Consider the following 18,572-nt stretch of genomic DNA (forward strand, 5'->3'; position numbering starts at 1 on the left):
TTGTCCATATGTTTTAAGCACAAGCGTAGGGATACAATACATCACAATAAGCAAGAACTGTCTTTCAGAGGCACAATGACACCAATTCCTCAAATTGAGAATTATGTGGAATTGCATTCTCTGATACTTTCTGTGACAGCATGTTAAGCAACCACAGTATTCTTGGGTGCCTCTAACAAGATTCAGAATGACTAAATCTTTTCGGTGTCTCAGGTTTTGCTAGAGGCAATAAAAAGGAGAATTACAGGAAGCCAAGTACCTAGCTGTAATGGTAAACGTGTTTTCAGGAGTGTGACTGACCGTGGGCCGAATGAACGGTTGTTCTGTGAAAATGTGTTACATTTACTAAAAAGATCCTATAGATTAACCGATTAAAAATTTGATAGACAGCCATTATATATATATATATATATATATATATATATATATATATATATATATATATAATATGTCGTTGTCTCACAGGGTGCAAATTGCTAGACACACAAACAAGGGTAGAGACATTGAATTGCAATAAATCAATTTTTTTTATTGTCACAAACAAAAGTAACAACAAAACCTTTGAAGATTCTAATTAAACATTTTTAAGTTGTTCCCAAGCTACCAGACAATACAGCTAAGCTGTCTCTTGTATTTCAGTGTTTATTGACTCTAGATGTGTAGATCTTGCTTCCAATACACGTTTCCTAAACACTGTTTTTCTCTCTCCACCTCCACTACCCCCACACTGGCTACAGGGATTCCCCTGCTTTTAAGCAGGGGCTAATTGCCAAAAATTAAAGTCATAATTACATCAATTATTCTAACACTCAGTACCGGTGTGTATCCTGTAGTTCATTTTCTGTAACCCAATACTATCCTCTGGTGGTCAACCCATTGTCATTTGTATGGAAATCATAGACCTTTTCATCCTTAACCCTTTGTGTTCCTATGTCATCAACAACATGGACATAAACAAAGAAGATAGCTGCTTTCGCATCCAGTGCTTAAAGAATATCACAGACATTTGCAGAGTTTTTTGAGTTGTTATAGTACTTGAGTTTGGTGATAAATCCTCTCCTGATCACCCGTTTTATCAGTATGCACGACTATGAAGAGGTATGTGAAAAATACAGCGAACAAGGGGTGGTGCTTGGCTGGAGATGCAGTACTGAGTGTCCTTTTGATATGCAGTGCCTCTTAAACCTGTTTTACTGTGAAAAAAATTATTTGAAACGGCGCATGTGAAAATAAATTGGACCTGACGCGCCTGATAAGTGTTGAATAAAAGGACCGCTAAGGGTTAAGATTATATACGTCCTGTCTGTAACTCTGCCACAATATATAATATAATGTATACATACGTACTCTCTGACAAAATATTTTGGGCAAAAATGACAGTGATTTTTCATTTTGAATTATTTTTAATGAAAGATATAAACTAGAGATTCAGCTTTTATAATAAAACAACAAATTATTATATAATATGCATAAAATGAAAAATAACATGCAAAAATGAATTTCATACTTTTGACAGAAGTATTTTGGCTCCCTTACATTATGATTTTGTGTGCCCACCCTTTGCTTCCTTTACAGCCTGCAGTATTTTTTTTATTAATTTTTTTTGTATTTTGAAACCAGTTACTGGCATCTTTCCGGAGATATTTATGCCCATTTTTCATCACATACAGCTTTGACTTCTGCAGTCGACTTTGGTTTCCTTTTTGCAACAGCCTCCAACTCAATCTACAACATCTCGATGGGATTCAAGTCTGGGGACTGAGATGGCCAATCCATAACTGATCTTCCTTTCAGAAATTCCTTTGTAGACTTTGCAGAATGCTTAGGGTCATGCTGGAATACAAGCTTCTGTCCAAAAAGCCTTCTAGCACTGGGTAACAATTTTGCACTCATTTTTGATTTCGCAGCATTCATTGATCCTTCTACAATACAAAGGTCGCCAGTGCCTGAGAGAGAAAAACAAGCCCATCCCATCACACAAACTCCACCATGTTTAACACTGGGCATGATGAACTTTTCTTCTCCTCTTTCACCAAACATGTTGTTGCTTTCTTGGCAAAAAGTTATATTTTGGATTCATCTGACCATAAAGTTTGGTTGAAGAAATCATCAGGCAGCTTTAAGTATTCAATGATAAACTCCATTTCTCTGTTTATTTTTTCCAGCCCTTGATATTTATGTATTTATTTATTCTATTTATCATCAGGTGTTGGTTTTCAATCATGACAATTGTCAATAATTATCAATGAATGGGTTTCATATGAAATATGTTGATTGCCCAAATACTTGTCAAAGTATAAAATTAGTTTTTGCATGTTATGTAATGACTTGTTGTTTTATTATAAAACTCTACTTTAATTTATATCTTTCAATAGAATAATATAAATTATAGAAATCACTTTCTTTGTGGTTTCTTTTTTTATAGCTGCCCAAATACTTTTGTCTGCGACTGCGCGTGCGTACATACATTCTTTCGTAAGAATTACAAGCATGCCCCTTGTTATATTGTCTAAATAGATATCAAAAGTGAAGACTTGCCGTACATATTTTTATATAGATTAATATGTATGTGAGTTTGTCTTGCTTATAAATCATAACTATTTATGCTTCTTTGTAACAAGTCAGTGAAAGGGATGTGAAAGACAAACAAGAAAGGAACAGAGTAAAATTCCCTCAATGTTTCATATTTCGTAATAGCTCAATAAAATATTACTTGTAGGTGGAGGTTAAGATAAAGAAGTTTATATTTAGAGATTTCGTAATGTGTTTTGATAAATCTCCTGAACGTTTGCAGCGATGGGTATTCTGCAGCTTGGGTTCTTAATTGGCACTCCTGAGCCCTGACAAGTCTAGGAGCCTTATACCCCCTGGTTGCTAAATTGAGTTTGTTAGTGATGCTGAGGGGTGATGTACTAATTTAAAATTAAGAAAGGCACTGGCCTTTTGAAAGGGCACCTGGAGCTTTGTCTTTTCCTGGTAAGTAGCTCTGTGCACACAGCTTGTGGTTGAAGATTTATTAACTATTTACTGTCAAGCTTCTGTTGCAGGTATTGAATGAGGACGCATCGGCTGATGTCTTCATCGTCCTGTTTGAGTCATTCCTGTAAAAGAAAATAAAAACCAAACAACAATATCTGTGGTGTGTTATTCTTTAAGCTGCTGCTATGAGTGGGTGATGGTGCTTCAGAGAAGCTGAAAGTCTACTTAATTCAACATCGTCAGGCCGGCCTTTTCCTAACCCTTATCCACAAGGACTGCAGTACCCCTGATTTTAATGTAGTAATGCTGCCTGTTTTGTGCACTAGAAAACAATTCAGATTTCGCATTTAGAAAAAAGGAAAAAAAAAACCTGGACTAGAATAACCCCTTCAGGTGAGATTTTATAGGCCTTTACCTTCAAACACCATCTAGTATGGTTTATAGCGAGTCAGTGTTTGGTCTTGCCTGTTGTGTGACTCAGGTTTTCTCATACTGTAGTGACTGGACACATTGCATTTATGCTAACTTTACCATATGATGATCACATTTTTATTTTTTTTGACTTGTACACACAATTAATTTTTTGCTAACAGGTGTAAACAACATAAGTCCTTTTCCCAAGCACTACCTTCCTTGCATTGATCTCTTTCAGGTACTCTGAGTTTTTATAGGTTGGATTAAGTAGTTCGTCTCCCAGCACACAACGTAACTATTTCAGTAATTGTAAACAGCTGTTGAGATGTAATCGGAACCTCACTTTGTTGCATTGCGTTCAATTGGAGGACTTGTTACATTTCCTGGCCACTGTAAACGAAAGCCTGTAGGGAGCGATGCTGGGGCCATCCTCAGCTTGTGATTGGTCTGTAATGCAGAGCATTCTGTTACACGCATCCAGAATGTACAGGTTTTGAATGTATTTAGTTTGACCTGTAAAGCATTTGCAATATTTTTACATGCTGATATTTTACGTAATGATTAAGATCAAGTTACCCTGCTGGGTATGCTTGAAAATGCTAAGAAATACTTCAGAGTAACTTGGTATGGGTGAGCAGTATCAGAGTTATCTTAACTGCAGGAGTCCCTCGCTAATACAGACACCGTTATGCCATACGTTTGGATACGCCGGACAGAACGTACGTTCCCCCCAGTTAGAACCAATTTAGTGTGATGATAGGACACTGAATACTAAATTGCTAAAATGAAGTACATCACTAAAATAGGGCATATAAACTCATTGCGCTCTAAGCTTTTAGAAACACTGAAGGACTCCAGTGGTTCAAAACGCAAGATGTGGACTACAATACTACAAATTCAGAATTTTAAAATGTATTTTAATTGCTTTTGCAAATAAAAAGTCCGACTTATACCAATAGCAAATGGAATTAGCAGGTAGGCTATGTGTTTTACTTGCAGCCACCCGTACACTTAACGGACACCTTGTTGTTTTGGACAGCTTGTCTGGCTCCCGACAAGTCCGGTTTAGTGAGGGGCTACTGTAATATACTTTTTCTCATTTAGATTGATGTAGCATTTTATTTCCCCATCAACTACGTAATGTAATGATTACCATATGAATGTTTACCTGCTAAAGACCCTGAACCTGATTAATTCTATCAAAGCTCCATGCGGTGCCTATGACAGTCATGCCCGCCCCCAAGGGCATATAAGGACTGCGCGCACAGATCAAGTGCACTGTGACCAAGCAACTTGAGTCGGCTGACAGGCTGCTTACCTCCAGCTGGAGTTAAAAATTAAAGATTTGTTTTTGTAAATGACTTATTTTGTGAACTGTAATTGTGTTATTACTGTTTTCTGTGAATTTGTTTTGTGTGTTTTTATTTTTTTGGGCTTACGCGCTTCAGGTCAGACTGCTTGCAGTGTCTTGTTGCAGTCTTGGTGACTGCAGGGCTCTAACAAGCAGACATCCCTCATCCCTCAGCTAGTCCACGTGGGAAGCCATCTTCATCCTCATCCTGCTCTGTCTCTTCCTTCTCTGAGGAAGAGAAAGAGAAAGAGTCATTGATCCATCAGATCGGCTAACTCTGAACAGCTGGAGAAACTCTGGGCAGCTACAAGCAAAGACTGGCAGCAGGATGATGTACTGTCCATAGTTTCGTCAATAGGCCAAGGCACTTTCAACACCACGGTGCTTAATCGCAGGGGACGTGCTGTCTGACTCCACCGGCTTCAGAGGGGAACGTCAGCTTTTGTTCGCCGACCTCCTCGGCCACCTGTCAGCAGAGCTTCTGCTTCACCGTTTTTTTTTTTTTTTTTTTGTTTTGTTTTTTTAAAAAGAGCCACTGCAGTGTTGCAAGTGCCTTGGCCTACAGATGAGATAAGGCAGCCCATCTTTGATGATGAGCCTGCTGCCTCTTTCCTGGCCCATCCCCCCCAGTGCTCCCGGATTTTCTGTTTTCAGATGCAATCCTCCTACAGTCACCTAGCTACAGCTTCAGTTGTTTCCTGGTCGATTGACATGCTGTACAGCTTGAATGATGCAGAGAAACTGGGTTTGGGCCAATTTCCACATTGAGGCTTATATTGCCACTCTGGTACTGGCGCTTAAACGCTCCTGGCCAAGGATGGTAGCTGCCCAAACAAGCAATGTCAGGTCTTGGAGGTGATTCTCAAGCACGCTTACACAGCCAGGGTGTTTGCCGCAAGGCTGGGTAATTGCAACAGCATACCTGTAGCTACGAAGCCTGCTGGTTGAAATCGCTTTTGGAGAATGACAGACCCTCACCACAGCAGCTAGAGGAGCTGCGTTTGGGGAACAAAAACCTGCTTTGTCTCCAAATTGAACGGGCAGGCTGTGGGCAGGAATCTGGCTACTTTGATAGCTGTAAGGCGGCAGCTTGGGTTTTCTGAGGCATTCGTGGCTGATTTGGATAAAACACCACTGTTAGATGCCCGTATTTCACCAGGACATACCTTTGGTCATGCAGTGATGGATACTGCAGCACTCTCACCGCGTACACGTTTCCACAAAGGAGCTGGTGCGTCTACTTCCCAAGCGACCACTCCCAGTGTGCAAACCAGCAGCAAACTGGTTTCAAAGGCCCCAGCAGCTTCATAGACTGGCACAGCTGGATGCAACGATGGCCAAAGGTGATTTTCAGAGACACCCACTGCTTTGCACCGCGGGAGCTTTAACAAGTTCCGACGCCAGGCACAGACGCGGAAGCCTCGGGCTAAACCACAAGCCCAGCAGCAGCCCTGGGAGCTTGTTGCCACAGGCCCAGGGCCCCTTTTCAGGGAGCCACCTGTAGTATTGGCGTTGGTGCACCACAGACATCTGGGTGCTTACTCCCATTCAGATCGACTACTCACTGCACTTCAAGCTCGGTCCCCCTCCCTTTCGTGGCGTGTCTCCAACATCAGTCACGGACCCATGAGACAGTATTGTCTCAAGAGGTGAGAGCTCTGCATGATACAATCTCCAGTTGATGGAAGGGTTCTGTCCAGGTACTTCCTGGTGCCCAAGTGTGATGGTGGCCTCAGACAGGTTAACCTGTATAGTCGAAGGAGGTTCAAAATGTTGACCACGCAACAGCTGTTGCGCTCAATCAGTCCAGATGACTGGTTCACCACGGTGGACCTCAAGGACGCTTATTTCCACATCCCCATAAGACCAGGGAACAGGAGCGGTATCTGAGGTTCGCTTTTCAAAGAACAGTGTATGAGTTACGTGTACTGCCATTGGCCTCTCTCTAGCTTCATGTGTCTTTTCAAAGTATATAGAAGCTATCCTGGCCCCATTGAGACTTGGTGGCATCAGAGTGCTCAATTATCTGGATGACTGGCTCATTTGTGCCCAGTCTCCAGCACAGGCAGAAGCCCACACAGAGCTTGTCACCGGCCACCTTCATCGGTTGGGCTTGTAGGTGAATTGTGCAAAGAGCCAGCACACACTTTTGCACGCAGCCTCCTATCTAGGAGTGTGCTTGGACTTCAGGTCAATGCTATCCACTCTGTCGGACGACAGAGTGCAGAGAATAGCTACCTATGTGAAGCTTTTTCAGCTCAACAGAGCTCTTTACAGTAGTGATGTTCCAGAGGCTTTTGGGCTTGATGGTGGCAGCTACCCTTCCTTTTGGTCTCCTGCGCATTGCGTCCTCTCCAAGCCTGTTACAGTATCAGGGTTTTTCAGGCCACGTCGAACTGTGGCCGCCCAGTGACAATATCTCGCCACTATCTGAAGGTGCTTTCTTGGTGGACACAGCCTGCCCATCTACATCTAGGTGTAGCGCTGGGCAGTGTCACTAGAAGGGAGTTCATCAACACAGACGCATCCAGCCTTGGCTGGGGTTTCGTGTGGAATGAAGGCAGGTGTGGAACTGCCCTTGACAGGGTCTCCATATAAATATTTTGGAGCTGCAGGCAGTTTACCTGGCCTTGCAGAATTTTTTGCAGGAGGTTCAAGGGAGACATGTGCTTTTCCATACGGACAACACTACCTTGGTGGCTTACATAAACCACCAAGGCAGCCTCATGTCTCCCAGTCTCCATCACGTAGCCTGCAAGCTTCACCCAGAGGTGGTGAACCTCATTTGGGAGAGGTTTGGGAGAGTTGAGAGCTCTTTTTGCCTCCCAGGAATCGACCCACTGTCCCCTTTGATTCTCCATAACAGGAGCCGGGGACCCGCTGACGATAGATGCCTTGGCACACCAGTGGCCGACTGCAACTGTTTATGTGCCTTCCCACCACTCGCAGTACACCTGTGTCTGGAGAAAATCAGATGGGACCTGGCCAGGGTGGTGCTATTATTAGCCCTTATTGGCCCAGGAGCCTGGTTTTCAGGCCTGATACAGCTCCTGAGCGACCAGCTGTGCAGACTGCTCAAGTGCTGTGAGCTGCTCAGTCAGGCGCGGGGGACCTTATGGTATCCCGACCCAACGAGCCTACAGCTCTAGGTCTGGCCCTGAATGGCTGCATATAAGTCTTGGTCTATCTAATAGGGTTATTGACATCCTGAAAAATGCCAGAGCAGTGTCCACATGTTCCCAGTACAGGTACAAGTGAGGTGTCGTTGAGACATGGTGCCTGCCTCTGGGGTTTTGACCCCACAACCTGTCCCATGGCAGTTATACTGCAATTTTTGCAGGACCTGTTTGAAGAGACATCTCCCCTCCTACATAATGACTTGGTCTCCCCAGGAGCTCACTCCCTAGTGGGGCCTCGGCGGCTTTGACCACCTGTGAAGGATATTGTTCCTCACGGGAGGCTTAACATGGTGATTTGATTCCAAGGTGCATCTGTCACCAATGCAGTCGTGTGGGCTACTCCCCATACTTTTATGAGGGTCTACAGACTAAATGTTGTGGATCCACAAAACCCTGGATCCACAAAATCCTCGACCTGTATGCAGCCTCTCTGCTTAGCCTTGTAGCATTCCGGTCATTCTGCGACAACTCTGGTACACTCACTCATGCAATGATGGTTACATTTAGTACTTGAAAGGTAACGTTTGGTTATTATTAATCATAACCCTGGTTCCCTGAAATAGAAGTGTAGCCATTAACCTTCAAGGTCACTGCATCCATGATGCAGCAGGCTTAAAGGAAAAATTATGCAGTGATCTTTGCGGGCAGTCCTTCTATACCCTCAGGGGCGGGCATGACTGCGTCACAGGCACTGCTTGCAGCTTTGTTATAATTATTCATGTTCAGGATCTTTAGCAGGTAAACACCCATATGGTAATGGGTAGTGTAGTGAATGTAAAAAAAAATAAATCTGTAAGAAATATCAATTAGAACTATTTTTCTCACATCCACTAGAGGCAGTGTTGCCAGGAGATAAATTGCATTCTGTATTATATATACAGCTCTGGAAAAAATTAAGAGACCACTGCAAAATTATCAGTTTCTCTGGTTTTACTATTTATAGGTTTGTGTTTGGGTAAAATGAACATTTTTGTTTTATTCTATAAACTACAGACAACATTTCTCCCAAATTCCAAATAAACATATTGTCATTTAGAGCATTTATTTGCAGAAAATGACAACTGGTCAAAATAACAAAAAAGATGCAGTGTTGTCAGACCTCGAATAATGCAAAGAAAATAAGTTCATATTCATTTTTAAACAACACAATACTATTGTTTTGACTTAGGAAGAGTTCAGAAATCAATATTTGGTGGAATAACCCTGATTTTTAAGTACAGCTTTCATCACATTCCAGAGGTTTTCAATGGGGTTCAGGTCTGGAGATTGGGCTGGCCATGACAGGGTCTTGAGCTGGTGGTCCTCCATCCACACCTTGATTGACCTGACTGTGTGGCATTGAGCATTGTCCTGCTGGAAAAACCAATCCTCAGAGTTGGGGAACATTGTCAGAGCAGAAGGAATCAAGTTTTCTTCTAGGACAACCTTGTACTTGGCTTGATTCATGCGTCCTTCACAAAGACAAATCTGCCCGATTCCAGCCTTGCTAACGTACCCCCAGATGAGTCCAATTTTCAGCTTTGCCCAACACCTGGTCGTCTAATTGTTAGACGGAGACCTGGAGAGGCCTACAAGCCACAGTGTGTCGCACCCACTGTGAAATGTGGTGGAGGATCGGTGATGATCTGGGGGTGCTTCAGCAAGGCTGGAATCCAGCAGATTTGTCTTTGTGAAGGACGCATGAATCAAGCCAAGTACAAGGTTGTCCTAGAAGAAAACTTGATTCCTTCTGCTCTGACAATGTTCCCCAACAATGAGGATTGGTTTTTCCAGCAGGACAATGCTCCATGCCACACAGCCAGGTCAATCAAGGTGTGGATGGAGGACCACCAGATCAAGACCCTGTCATGGCCAGCCCAATCTCCAGACCTGAACCCCATTGAAAACCTCTGGAATGTGATCAAGAGGAAGATGGATGGTCACAAGCCATCAAACAAAGCCGAGCTGCTTGAATTTTTGCGCCAGGAGTGGCATAAAGTCACCCAACATCAATGTGAAAGACTGGTGGAGAGCATGCCAAGACACATGAAAGCTATGCTTGAACATCAGGGTTATTCCACCAAATATTGATTTCTGAACTCTTCCTAAGTTAAAACATTAGTATTGTGTTGTTTAAAAATGAATATGAACTTATTTTCTTTGCATTATTCAAGGTCTGACAACCCTGCATCTTTTTTGTTATTTTGACCAGTTGTCATTTTCTGCAAATAAATGCTCTAAATGACAATATTTTTATTTGGAATTTGGGAGAAATGTTGTCAGTAGTTTATAGAATAAAACAAAAATGTTCATTTTACCCAAACACAAACCTATAAATAGTAAAACCAGAGAAACTGATAATTTTGCAGTGGTCTCTTAATTTTTTCAGAGCTGTATATATATAATATATATATATATATATATATATATATATATATATATATATATATATATATATATATATATATATATATATATATATATATATATATTTTGATATTGCCGCAGTACATCAGTTTACTTCTGGTGATGGTCTACCAGCCTGATAAGATTATTCACACTCAGTTATAACGGGATGGTCTGTGTCGCTGAAGTTTACAGTACTTGTACTATGCCGAATGTCAGTAGCCTAGATTACCACATTAGCTAGCATAGCTGACAATACAAACACTAAGATAATAAAACAACTGTAGTATTTGGAATAACTTCTAGTTACAAAAAGTCCATGGGACATATTGATGCACGGTATGCGTTCAAGATGCAGCATGCATGAAGCACTCTTTCAAAAGAATGAAACCAAGGGTTAGCCTGTTTTTTTTTTATGCCACCTCACCATCTACCAGAGCTTTACACTCACTCTGCTGCAAATTGCAATTTTGGTAAAACCTATTGTCAAATATTTTTAGTTTCTATTTCGTTCTTTGTCTGTTGATCGAGTGTCTTACGAAGCAGGTCCCAATATCCGTTTGCAAGCAGTAACTTGTGTGGCGGCAGGATACATTAGTCAAAGTGAAAATAAAGCCTAGAAATTTAAACAAGCTTCAGAAAAAATGAAACAGGACTTCTTGAGTTAGCTATACGAGGACACCGTCCTTGTTAGAAAGGGATACTATCGCTAGGATATTTTTTGTCAACTGCATGTCTTTTAATGGCAGTGTTTTGCATTCTCTGTTGGGTTTGTAGGGCAGGTTTTCTTAAATACTATTATAAATGGACAGAACACAGGCCATAAAGCAGCACTATTTTATGATGAAATCTATCGAAGTTATTATACTGAGATACTTGCAGCAATTGGGACATAGGAGGTGTGCTGCAGAAACCTGCTCACAGATTCGGGGGAGATTTAAGAGTCCACGAGAACTCATTTTCTATGCATTTTATAGAAAAGTTTTATATTTATAAATACTGTAGTCCTTTTATACAATTCTTCCCCCATCCAGAACAAATGCAGCTTTCTTTTAAAAACTGATGAACCCAGTCCAAGACCAGAAAGCTCATGAAAATTCTAACCAACGTAGCCATCCCTCCCTGAGCATGAAGATTCCTGATCGTAGACATGATGTCCTGTGTCGCGTGGCTGTAGTCCAGGGTATAGTTTCATGCGAGGATTATGGCTGTCAATACAATCATGTCAATGCTCTAGTATAGAAAATGTGAACTCGTTTTCTTTGAAGAACGACTGACTTTTAAGAAGTCTCAAATAATGGGGTGTGTTTTTTTTTTTTGTTGGCAAATATTTTTTGACACAGCTCTCCTGTTGTAAATATGTCCTAAAAATCTAAAAGCAAGACAATTTCTTTGCCTGCCTCGGTTTTAACATAAATGCAGTACATACATTCTGTGCATTTCCCTTATCAACCAATTCACTATTTACAAGAAAAAATGAAACATGTCCAAAAAGGGTTCTTGGGTATCTAAAGGTAAAACAATCCTAGATCTAACCCTAACCCTAACCCTAACCCTAACCCTAACCCTACACCCTTACCTGTATTCAGAGCACCGCAGAGTAGCCAAATTCAGTCACCTTATGGGAACAACCAGTCCCTACAGCAGGGGTTTACAAGCCTTAGAGTGCAGCCACCAGCACGTACTGGTGATTGCATTGCAGTGGATCATATAATACGACATTAAATATAGACCCCCTCTCGTCTACATTTTTTAATTTATTTCTGTAATAAAGCCAAACTATTTCTCGTTTAAATAAATACATCAGCCCCTCTAATCTGTACTGGATCTTAATTCACATGGCCTTGTAATGATAAACTGGAGACAGAAATCTGGTTATGCTAGGGTTTTTTTTTTTTTTTTTTTTTAATTGCTCGGATAGCAAGTCAATGAATCATGTAAATTGATATAATACCATACCTAGGCTAAAGTGCATTACTAACATATTAAAGATAAAAAAATACAAACACGACTTGCACTTTCCCGTTCCAAGCGCATGCTACAAAAGTCTAGCAAAATATAACAAAAGTATAACAATTTCTAAAGCTTTTATCATAAAATGATATGTAAGACTGTATATAAAATATCCCAGAATAGGTTGTGAAGGCCTTACTTTACCCCAAAGAATGAACTAAAAAGCCAAGGATGTCACACAGTAGTTAAAGTTGCTCGTTTTTTTCTTGTGTGTATTTCAAGCAGAAACAGTGCAAAAAGCAGACGTCGCATTTTTTATTTTTTTAACTTCATGCCTTTGACATTTCAATAATTTTTCATAAAGTAGCGTTACTGAGGTTTACTGAAGCAAGTGAAAACTGTCACATTTAACTTAAATAGTGTGGTCGCCTGGTAAAAACACAGCTGTGTGGTGTGCAGGGTGAGTCTTCCAGTCAGGGGAGCACAGGTTCGTGTCCTGGCTGTGCAAAGTCACTGGGCTTCGCTGGAGATTCGGGAGGGAGCGTCGCATTGGCTGTGGTACTCCTGTGGGTTAGGGAGGCAAAACCGTTGGGGACTGTTTCCCCTCATCATTCTACAGCGGACCCTGCTGGCCAGGCGCCCAGTGAGCTCAGAGCAGATACCTGCAGGGCTGGCCTTTGTCCTCTAGAGGCCGTTACTTCGCTGACATCCACTCTCGAGTTCCTGGGTGCAAAGACAAAGCTGGCTTGGTCGTGGGATCAGAGGACGCCCACTGAACCTTCAGTTCTCCCGAGCAGTGTGGGGAATTGCTGTGGTGAGGGGAAAAAAAGAATTGGACATTCCATGGCGAGAAAATTGAGGTTAAAATAATTGGCCACACTAAATAAAAAATAAACAAATAAATAACTTCAATAAAAAAATAATTTTTGGTTTTTGTTTATTACATTCTTTATAATAGAAAATAGGATCACGCTGTAAAACAAAACATTGATCTCTACGTAGCATTTACCTTGCAAGTTGGGCCAGTGCTTGGAAAGTGTGACGTACCTGGATCTGTCTTTCCCCGCTTCGTTGATCCTGTTTTTTCTGTTAATCCCTCACATCACTTGCCATTTTAGAAACTGTCATGCAAAATTCTGACAAGGTGGAAAATTGGCTAAACATGTTTTGATACGTACCTCTAATTTCTATCACCTATGTCATTTATGGCAAACACAGATATGGATTTTTGTCCTTGCATTCATGTGCAGCAATGTTTGTTCGAATGTTCAGATATTTTCCCAGATCGTTGACACAAAGTGAAATGGTCTGAGATTTGTGACACATGCCAAAATTAAATCATTTCAGAATGAAAGCTCGGCCAATCAACATTCAGTGATTATACTGACCTTAATGCTGGCCAATAGCAGCTAAAGTAGTCCGAATGATTGAAAGCTGGATAGCGGCACCGATTTGAGGTAAAAGTTAGTTAAGAGAGGAGTTGCTGGGGGGCTGCTGTGTCCGCATAAAATCACGCTGGTTGCAGCATTTGAGAAATGTTGCCCTAAGGACACAAATCAGTGCGTTGAGTCACAAATACAGCCCTTTCATAAAAAAGATTTCCAAACTGTTTTCTAATTTAAGATTTGGCAAACCTTACTTAACCAAGTACTACAAAATAATAATAATACAATTCACCTATAACATCAAATAATTGGTTACAGATTCTGTGTTTGAAGCTTAAAAGTCAAGCTGTGTGAAAAGTGTGTCAGTGACTCTCTACTGTGATTTTCTGTCTGCTGTGGAAAGAATGTAAATGAAGTAGGGATTGAGATGAACTGTGGCCATTAAGGGATTATCAAACCATGCTTCGACAAAATAAAACAAACATTTCAGAAGTCTGCTGGCCAAGCCATATAGAGCACAGTACTTGTCTCTCCTGGAGGATGGGTTCAAGCCCTGGTTTATTTTTTTCCAAAAAAATTTAAATGCCAACAAAGGGAGGGGAGGGGAGGGGAGGGGAGGGGAGGGGAGGGAGGGATCAACCCTTAAAAGATGCCATATCTAGAAAAAGGAAAAAGTTATAAAAAAGTGTGGCTTGTTGGGGTGTAAAAAAAAAAAAAAAAAACATGGGAAGGAGGGGTGTTCTTTCACATATGTTGATGAATTTGTTTTTCGCATGTGAATGAAAGCAAATTACCTGTAGTTAGATTCACATATCGTACAATGGAAAAAGACTCTCATGGTAGTGGCTCATTTCATTTAGTGTGAATTCTGGTGAGTGTATAACTAAAAAAAAGAAGAATCAAGCTTTACTTTAATCAAAACCAAATGTGATGAAAAACCAGAATGGGAAAGGGCCCTAAAATAGGCACTGGTAGCAATTCAGGGATGTGGGAAGGGCACTTGTCATACTTCGTTTTTTTTTGGCTGGGCTGATGTGTATTTGGAAAACCTCAATCAGTATGTGGACAGTTTGCATGGTCATGTCTTAAAAGAAGCTATACCACACACAGCGCATAAGCAGGTCTCCTGAATTCACAATCCAATATTTAGACATAAAGATAAAGTATCATTATGAAATGAATAAGCCGATGTCTGATCGGGTTGCATTTCTCATGTCTAACATTACACTGCACATAATAGTACTATTTTACATAAAAATTTGGTAATGTTGCTTTCCTTTTCAGCGTAATAATCGTCAACTCCAGCATAGTATAAGGAACAGTGTATGTGAATAGGCAACACCCTCTGTGAGGCTGGTATAACCAGGTGTGCTCCCCTTTTGGAATACATGCATTCGTACATATAACCCTGTGCTTTTTTGTTACAGGAGTATAAACAGAAACTGGCCAAGGTGTCTCAAGTACGCAAAGAGCTCAGATCCCAAATTGGCAATCTTCCAGACCTCTCTCTGCTTCCAAATGTGACAGGGGGGCCCCTGCACTTGCCCTCCTCAGGGGACTTCTACACTGCAGACTGATATGCTGGACCCCGTCTTCATCCTCTCAATACCACACTGCTGTCCTGAGCTAGGATAGCAGTGCACTTCTACACTGCAGACTGACATGCTGGACCCCGTCTCTTCATCCTCTCAATACCACACTGCTGTCCTGAGCTAGGATAGCAGTGCACTTCTACACTGCAGACTGACATGCTGGACCCCGTCTCTTCATCCTCTCAATACCACACTGCTGTCCTGAGCTAGGATAGCAGTACACTTCTACAAAGCAGACTGACATGTTGGACCCCGTCTCTTCATCCTCTCAATACCACACTGCTGTCCTGAGCTAGGATAGGTCAATTAGATATTGTGATATTATTTTTGTATCTTATGAGAGTGGAATTAATAATGATAAAAATAGAAAATGTATATGATGTGTTCCTACAAAAATACAATTAACTATATCATTTCGCACTCAACTGCAGTGTGTTTTTTTCGTTGTTATTTCTGTCATCCTGGCACGCCCATGTGTATTTGTTGAGTTTAAGCCAATACATTCAAATGATAGAATTGTTTTACTGACTATTGTTGACAGTTGTTAACGGTTCTGGAGTCAGGCTATAGAAATGTATTGATTTTTTTTTTTCTTTTAAAGGACTGATGAAACAGATAAAGAAATTGTCTGGGAACCAAGAATTCTTTAGTCGTCATTCTTTAGAAAGAAGTTTACACAATAATACAGGGTTTCCGGACCACTTTGGCAGTTCACAAACATCACTACTGTATGCCTTTATGTGATTTCTGTGCAAGAGTGTCACAATGAGGCAGCGTCCTTAGCTCGAGATGTAACAACACGTAGCCTGGAAAACAACACAGGAGCTTCACACTCAAAGTGAAATAGAACCTTTAAGCATTAGGTATCATAATTATATCTCTGAAATACCAACATATCGACATATATTTGTGTTCATTTTTTGGATGTTGAAAAAAGATATTCCAAGTACTGCATAAATAAATAATGGATATATAACGATATTTGAATAATATATTGCAGCGATAATGGATAGTGTTTATCTCAGTGGATAAAATCCAACAGAGAATGAGGAATTTTATATTGGCAAGTGTTATTTATTTATTTATTAATTTTACATTGACTGCGGTCTTGATTTAAACCACTGACCCTCGGCACTAGAGGCAGACTCACTACGGTTTCGCGTCATGTCTTTTATGCACACATACAATGTGCCTATTCGGCCAGCAGAGGTCCTTCTTCGCACAACATTCTTTATTCTAAATTGGGCATGTAAAGCGCCCTCTATATGCAATAGTGAAAGTGATGTGTGTTCTGTTTGCACCAGTGAAAAGTCTAACACACATTTTTTTTTTTTTTTTTGCCAAGTAGAAAACCAAAGTACCCGTTATGAAACTAGCATGGACCAACTTGGGTTATAATAGAAGCAGTTAAATCGAAGGATGAAATAGAAATGGTGGAAATGACAAATGACTGCTTCCTAACACAATTTGTGAAGGCACCCACTAGAGGGGAGGCATGCCTTGATTTAGTCTTTTCAAATAACGAAGATAGAATAACTAAAACAGAGGTCAGAGAACCACTGGCAAACTCAGACCACAACATGGTCTCATTTGAAGTGTTTTTTAAATCCCCAAAAGTAAAGACTAAAGCTAAGGTTTACAATTTTAGAAAAGCAAACTATGAAGGCATGAAACAGAGACTATCAGAAGTAGATTGGAGTAAAATAGAGAAAACACCCACAGAAGAAGGATGGTTGTTCTTCAAAAATGTAGTACTAGAGGCGCAAAACAATTATATCCCTAAAGTAGACAAATCTAAATGTAAAACTAAATTGCCAAAATGGTTTAATAGATCAATTAAAAAAAATATTCAGCGAAAAAAGGCACTTTACAGAGCATTAAAAAAGGACCAAAAAGAAAGTACGCAGAAAGAGTACACAGAACTGCAAACGCAAGTCAAAAAGGAAGTTAGAAAGGCCAAGAGAGAAATAGAAATGGACATTGCTAAGGGAGCTAAAACCAATTCCAAAATGTTTTTCCAATATTACAACAGCAAGAGAACATTCAAAGAGGAGATTAAATGTTTAAGAGATACAAATGGCAAAATCGTAGATGCAGAAAAAAAAATAGCAAATATGTTAAATGATTACTTTTCACAAGTTTTTACAAAGGAAGATACTGACAACATGCCCCACATGTCATCCAGTTCCTATCCAGTTTTAAATAACTTTAGCATAACTGAGGCAGAAGTGTTAAAGGGACTAGGAGCTCTTAAAATAAACAAATCCCCTGGGCCGGATGAGATCCTCCCAGTAGTACTCAAAGAAATGAAAGAAGTAATTTACAAACCGCTAACCAAGATCATGCAGCAGTCTCTTGACACAGGGGTGGTACCGACAGACTGGAAAATTGCAAACGTAATACCGATCCACAAAAAGGGAAACAAAACTGAACCAGGTAACTACAGACCAGTAAGCCTGACTTCTATTATATGCAAACTTATGGAAACTATAATAAGATCCAAAATGGAAAATTACCTTTATGGTAACAGGGTACTGGGAGACAGTCAACATGGTTTTAGGAAAGGGAGATCGTGTCTAACTAACTTGCTTGATTTTTTTGAGGATGCAACATCGATAATGGATAATTGCAAAGCATATGACATGGTTTATTTAGATTTCCAGAAAGCTTTTGACAAAGTCCCGCACAAAAGATTAATTCTCAAACTGAACGCAGTAGGGATTCAAGGAAACACATGTACATGGATTAGGGAGTGGTTAACATGTAGAAAACAGAAAGTACTGATTAGAGGAAAAACCTCAGAATGGAGTGTGGTAACCAGTGGTGTACCACAGGGATCAGTATTAGGTCCTCTGCTATTCCTAATCTACATTAATGATTTAGATTCTGGTATAGTAAGCAAACTTGTTAAATTTGCAGACGACACAAAAGTAGGAGGAGTGGCAAACACTGTTGCAGCAGCAAAGGTCATTCAAAATGATCTAGACAAGATTCAGAACTGGGCAGACACATGGCAAATGACATTTAATAAAGAAAAGTGTAAGGTACTGCACGCAGGAAATAAAAATGTACATTATAAATATCGTATGGGAGATATTGAAATTGGAGAAGGAATCTATGAAAAAGACCTAGGAGTTTTTGTTGACTCAGAAATGTCTTCATCTAGGCAATGTGGGGAAGCTATAAAAAAGGCTAACAAGATGCTCGGATACATTGTGAAAAGTGTTGAATTTAAATCAAGGGAAGTAATGTTAAAACTGTACAATGCACTTGTAAGACCTCATCTTGAATATTGTGTGCAGTTCTGGTCACCTCGCTATAAAAAAGATATTGC

The 18,572-nt window shown here is 40.4% G+C and overlaps 1 protein-coding gene across 2 annotated transcripts in view; it reads left to right on the forward strand.

Annotated features, from left to right (window-relative positions):
- The window catches only part of LOC121313670 (regulation of nuclear pre-mRNA domain-containing protein 1A-like), a 53,700-nt gene extending 37,827 nt beyond the window's left edge, over positions 1-15,873 (forward strand). The window contains exon 7 of one of the 2 annotated variants that reach the window (XM_041246448.1): positions 3,048-3,151. In XM_041246448.1, the coding sequence (XP_041102382.1) occupies positions 3,048-3,107 (60 nt within the window). In that variant the 3' untranslated portion in view covers positions 3,108-3,151. Of the gene's footprint in view, positions 1-3,047; positions 3,152-15,073 lie in introns of those variants that run through there. The other variant, XM_041246447.1, reaches the window with a different exon arrangement.
- The last annotated feature ends 2,699 nt before the right edge of the window (positions 15,874-18,572 follow it).

Source organism: Polyodon spathula, chromosome 3, assembly GCF_017654505.1.
Source record: "Polyodon spathula isolate WHYD16114869_AA chromosome 3, ASM1765450v1, whole genome shotgun sequence".
NCBI lineage: Eukaryota > Metazoa > Chordata > Actinopteri > Acipenseriformes > Polyodontidae > Polyodon > Polyodon spathula.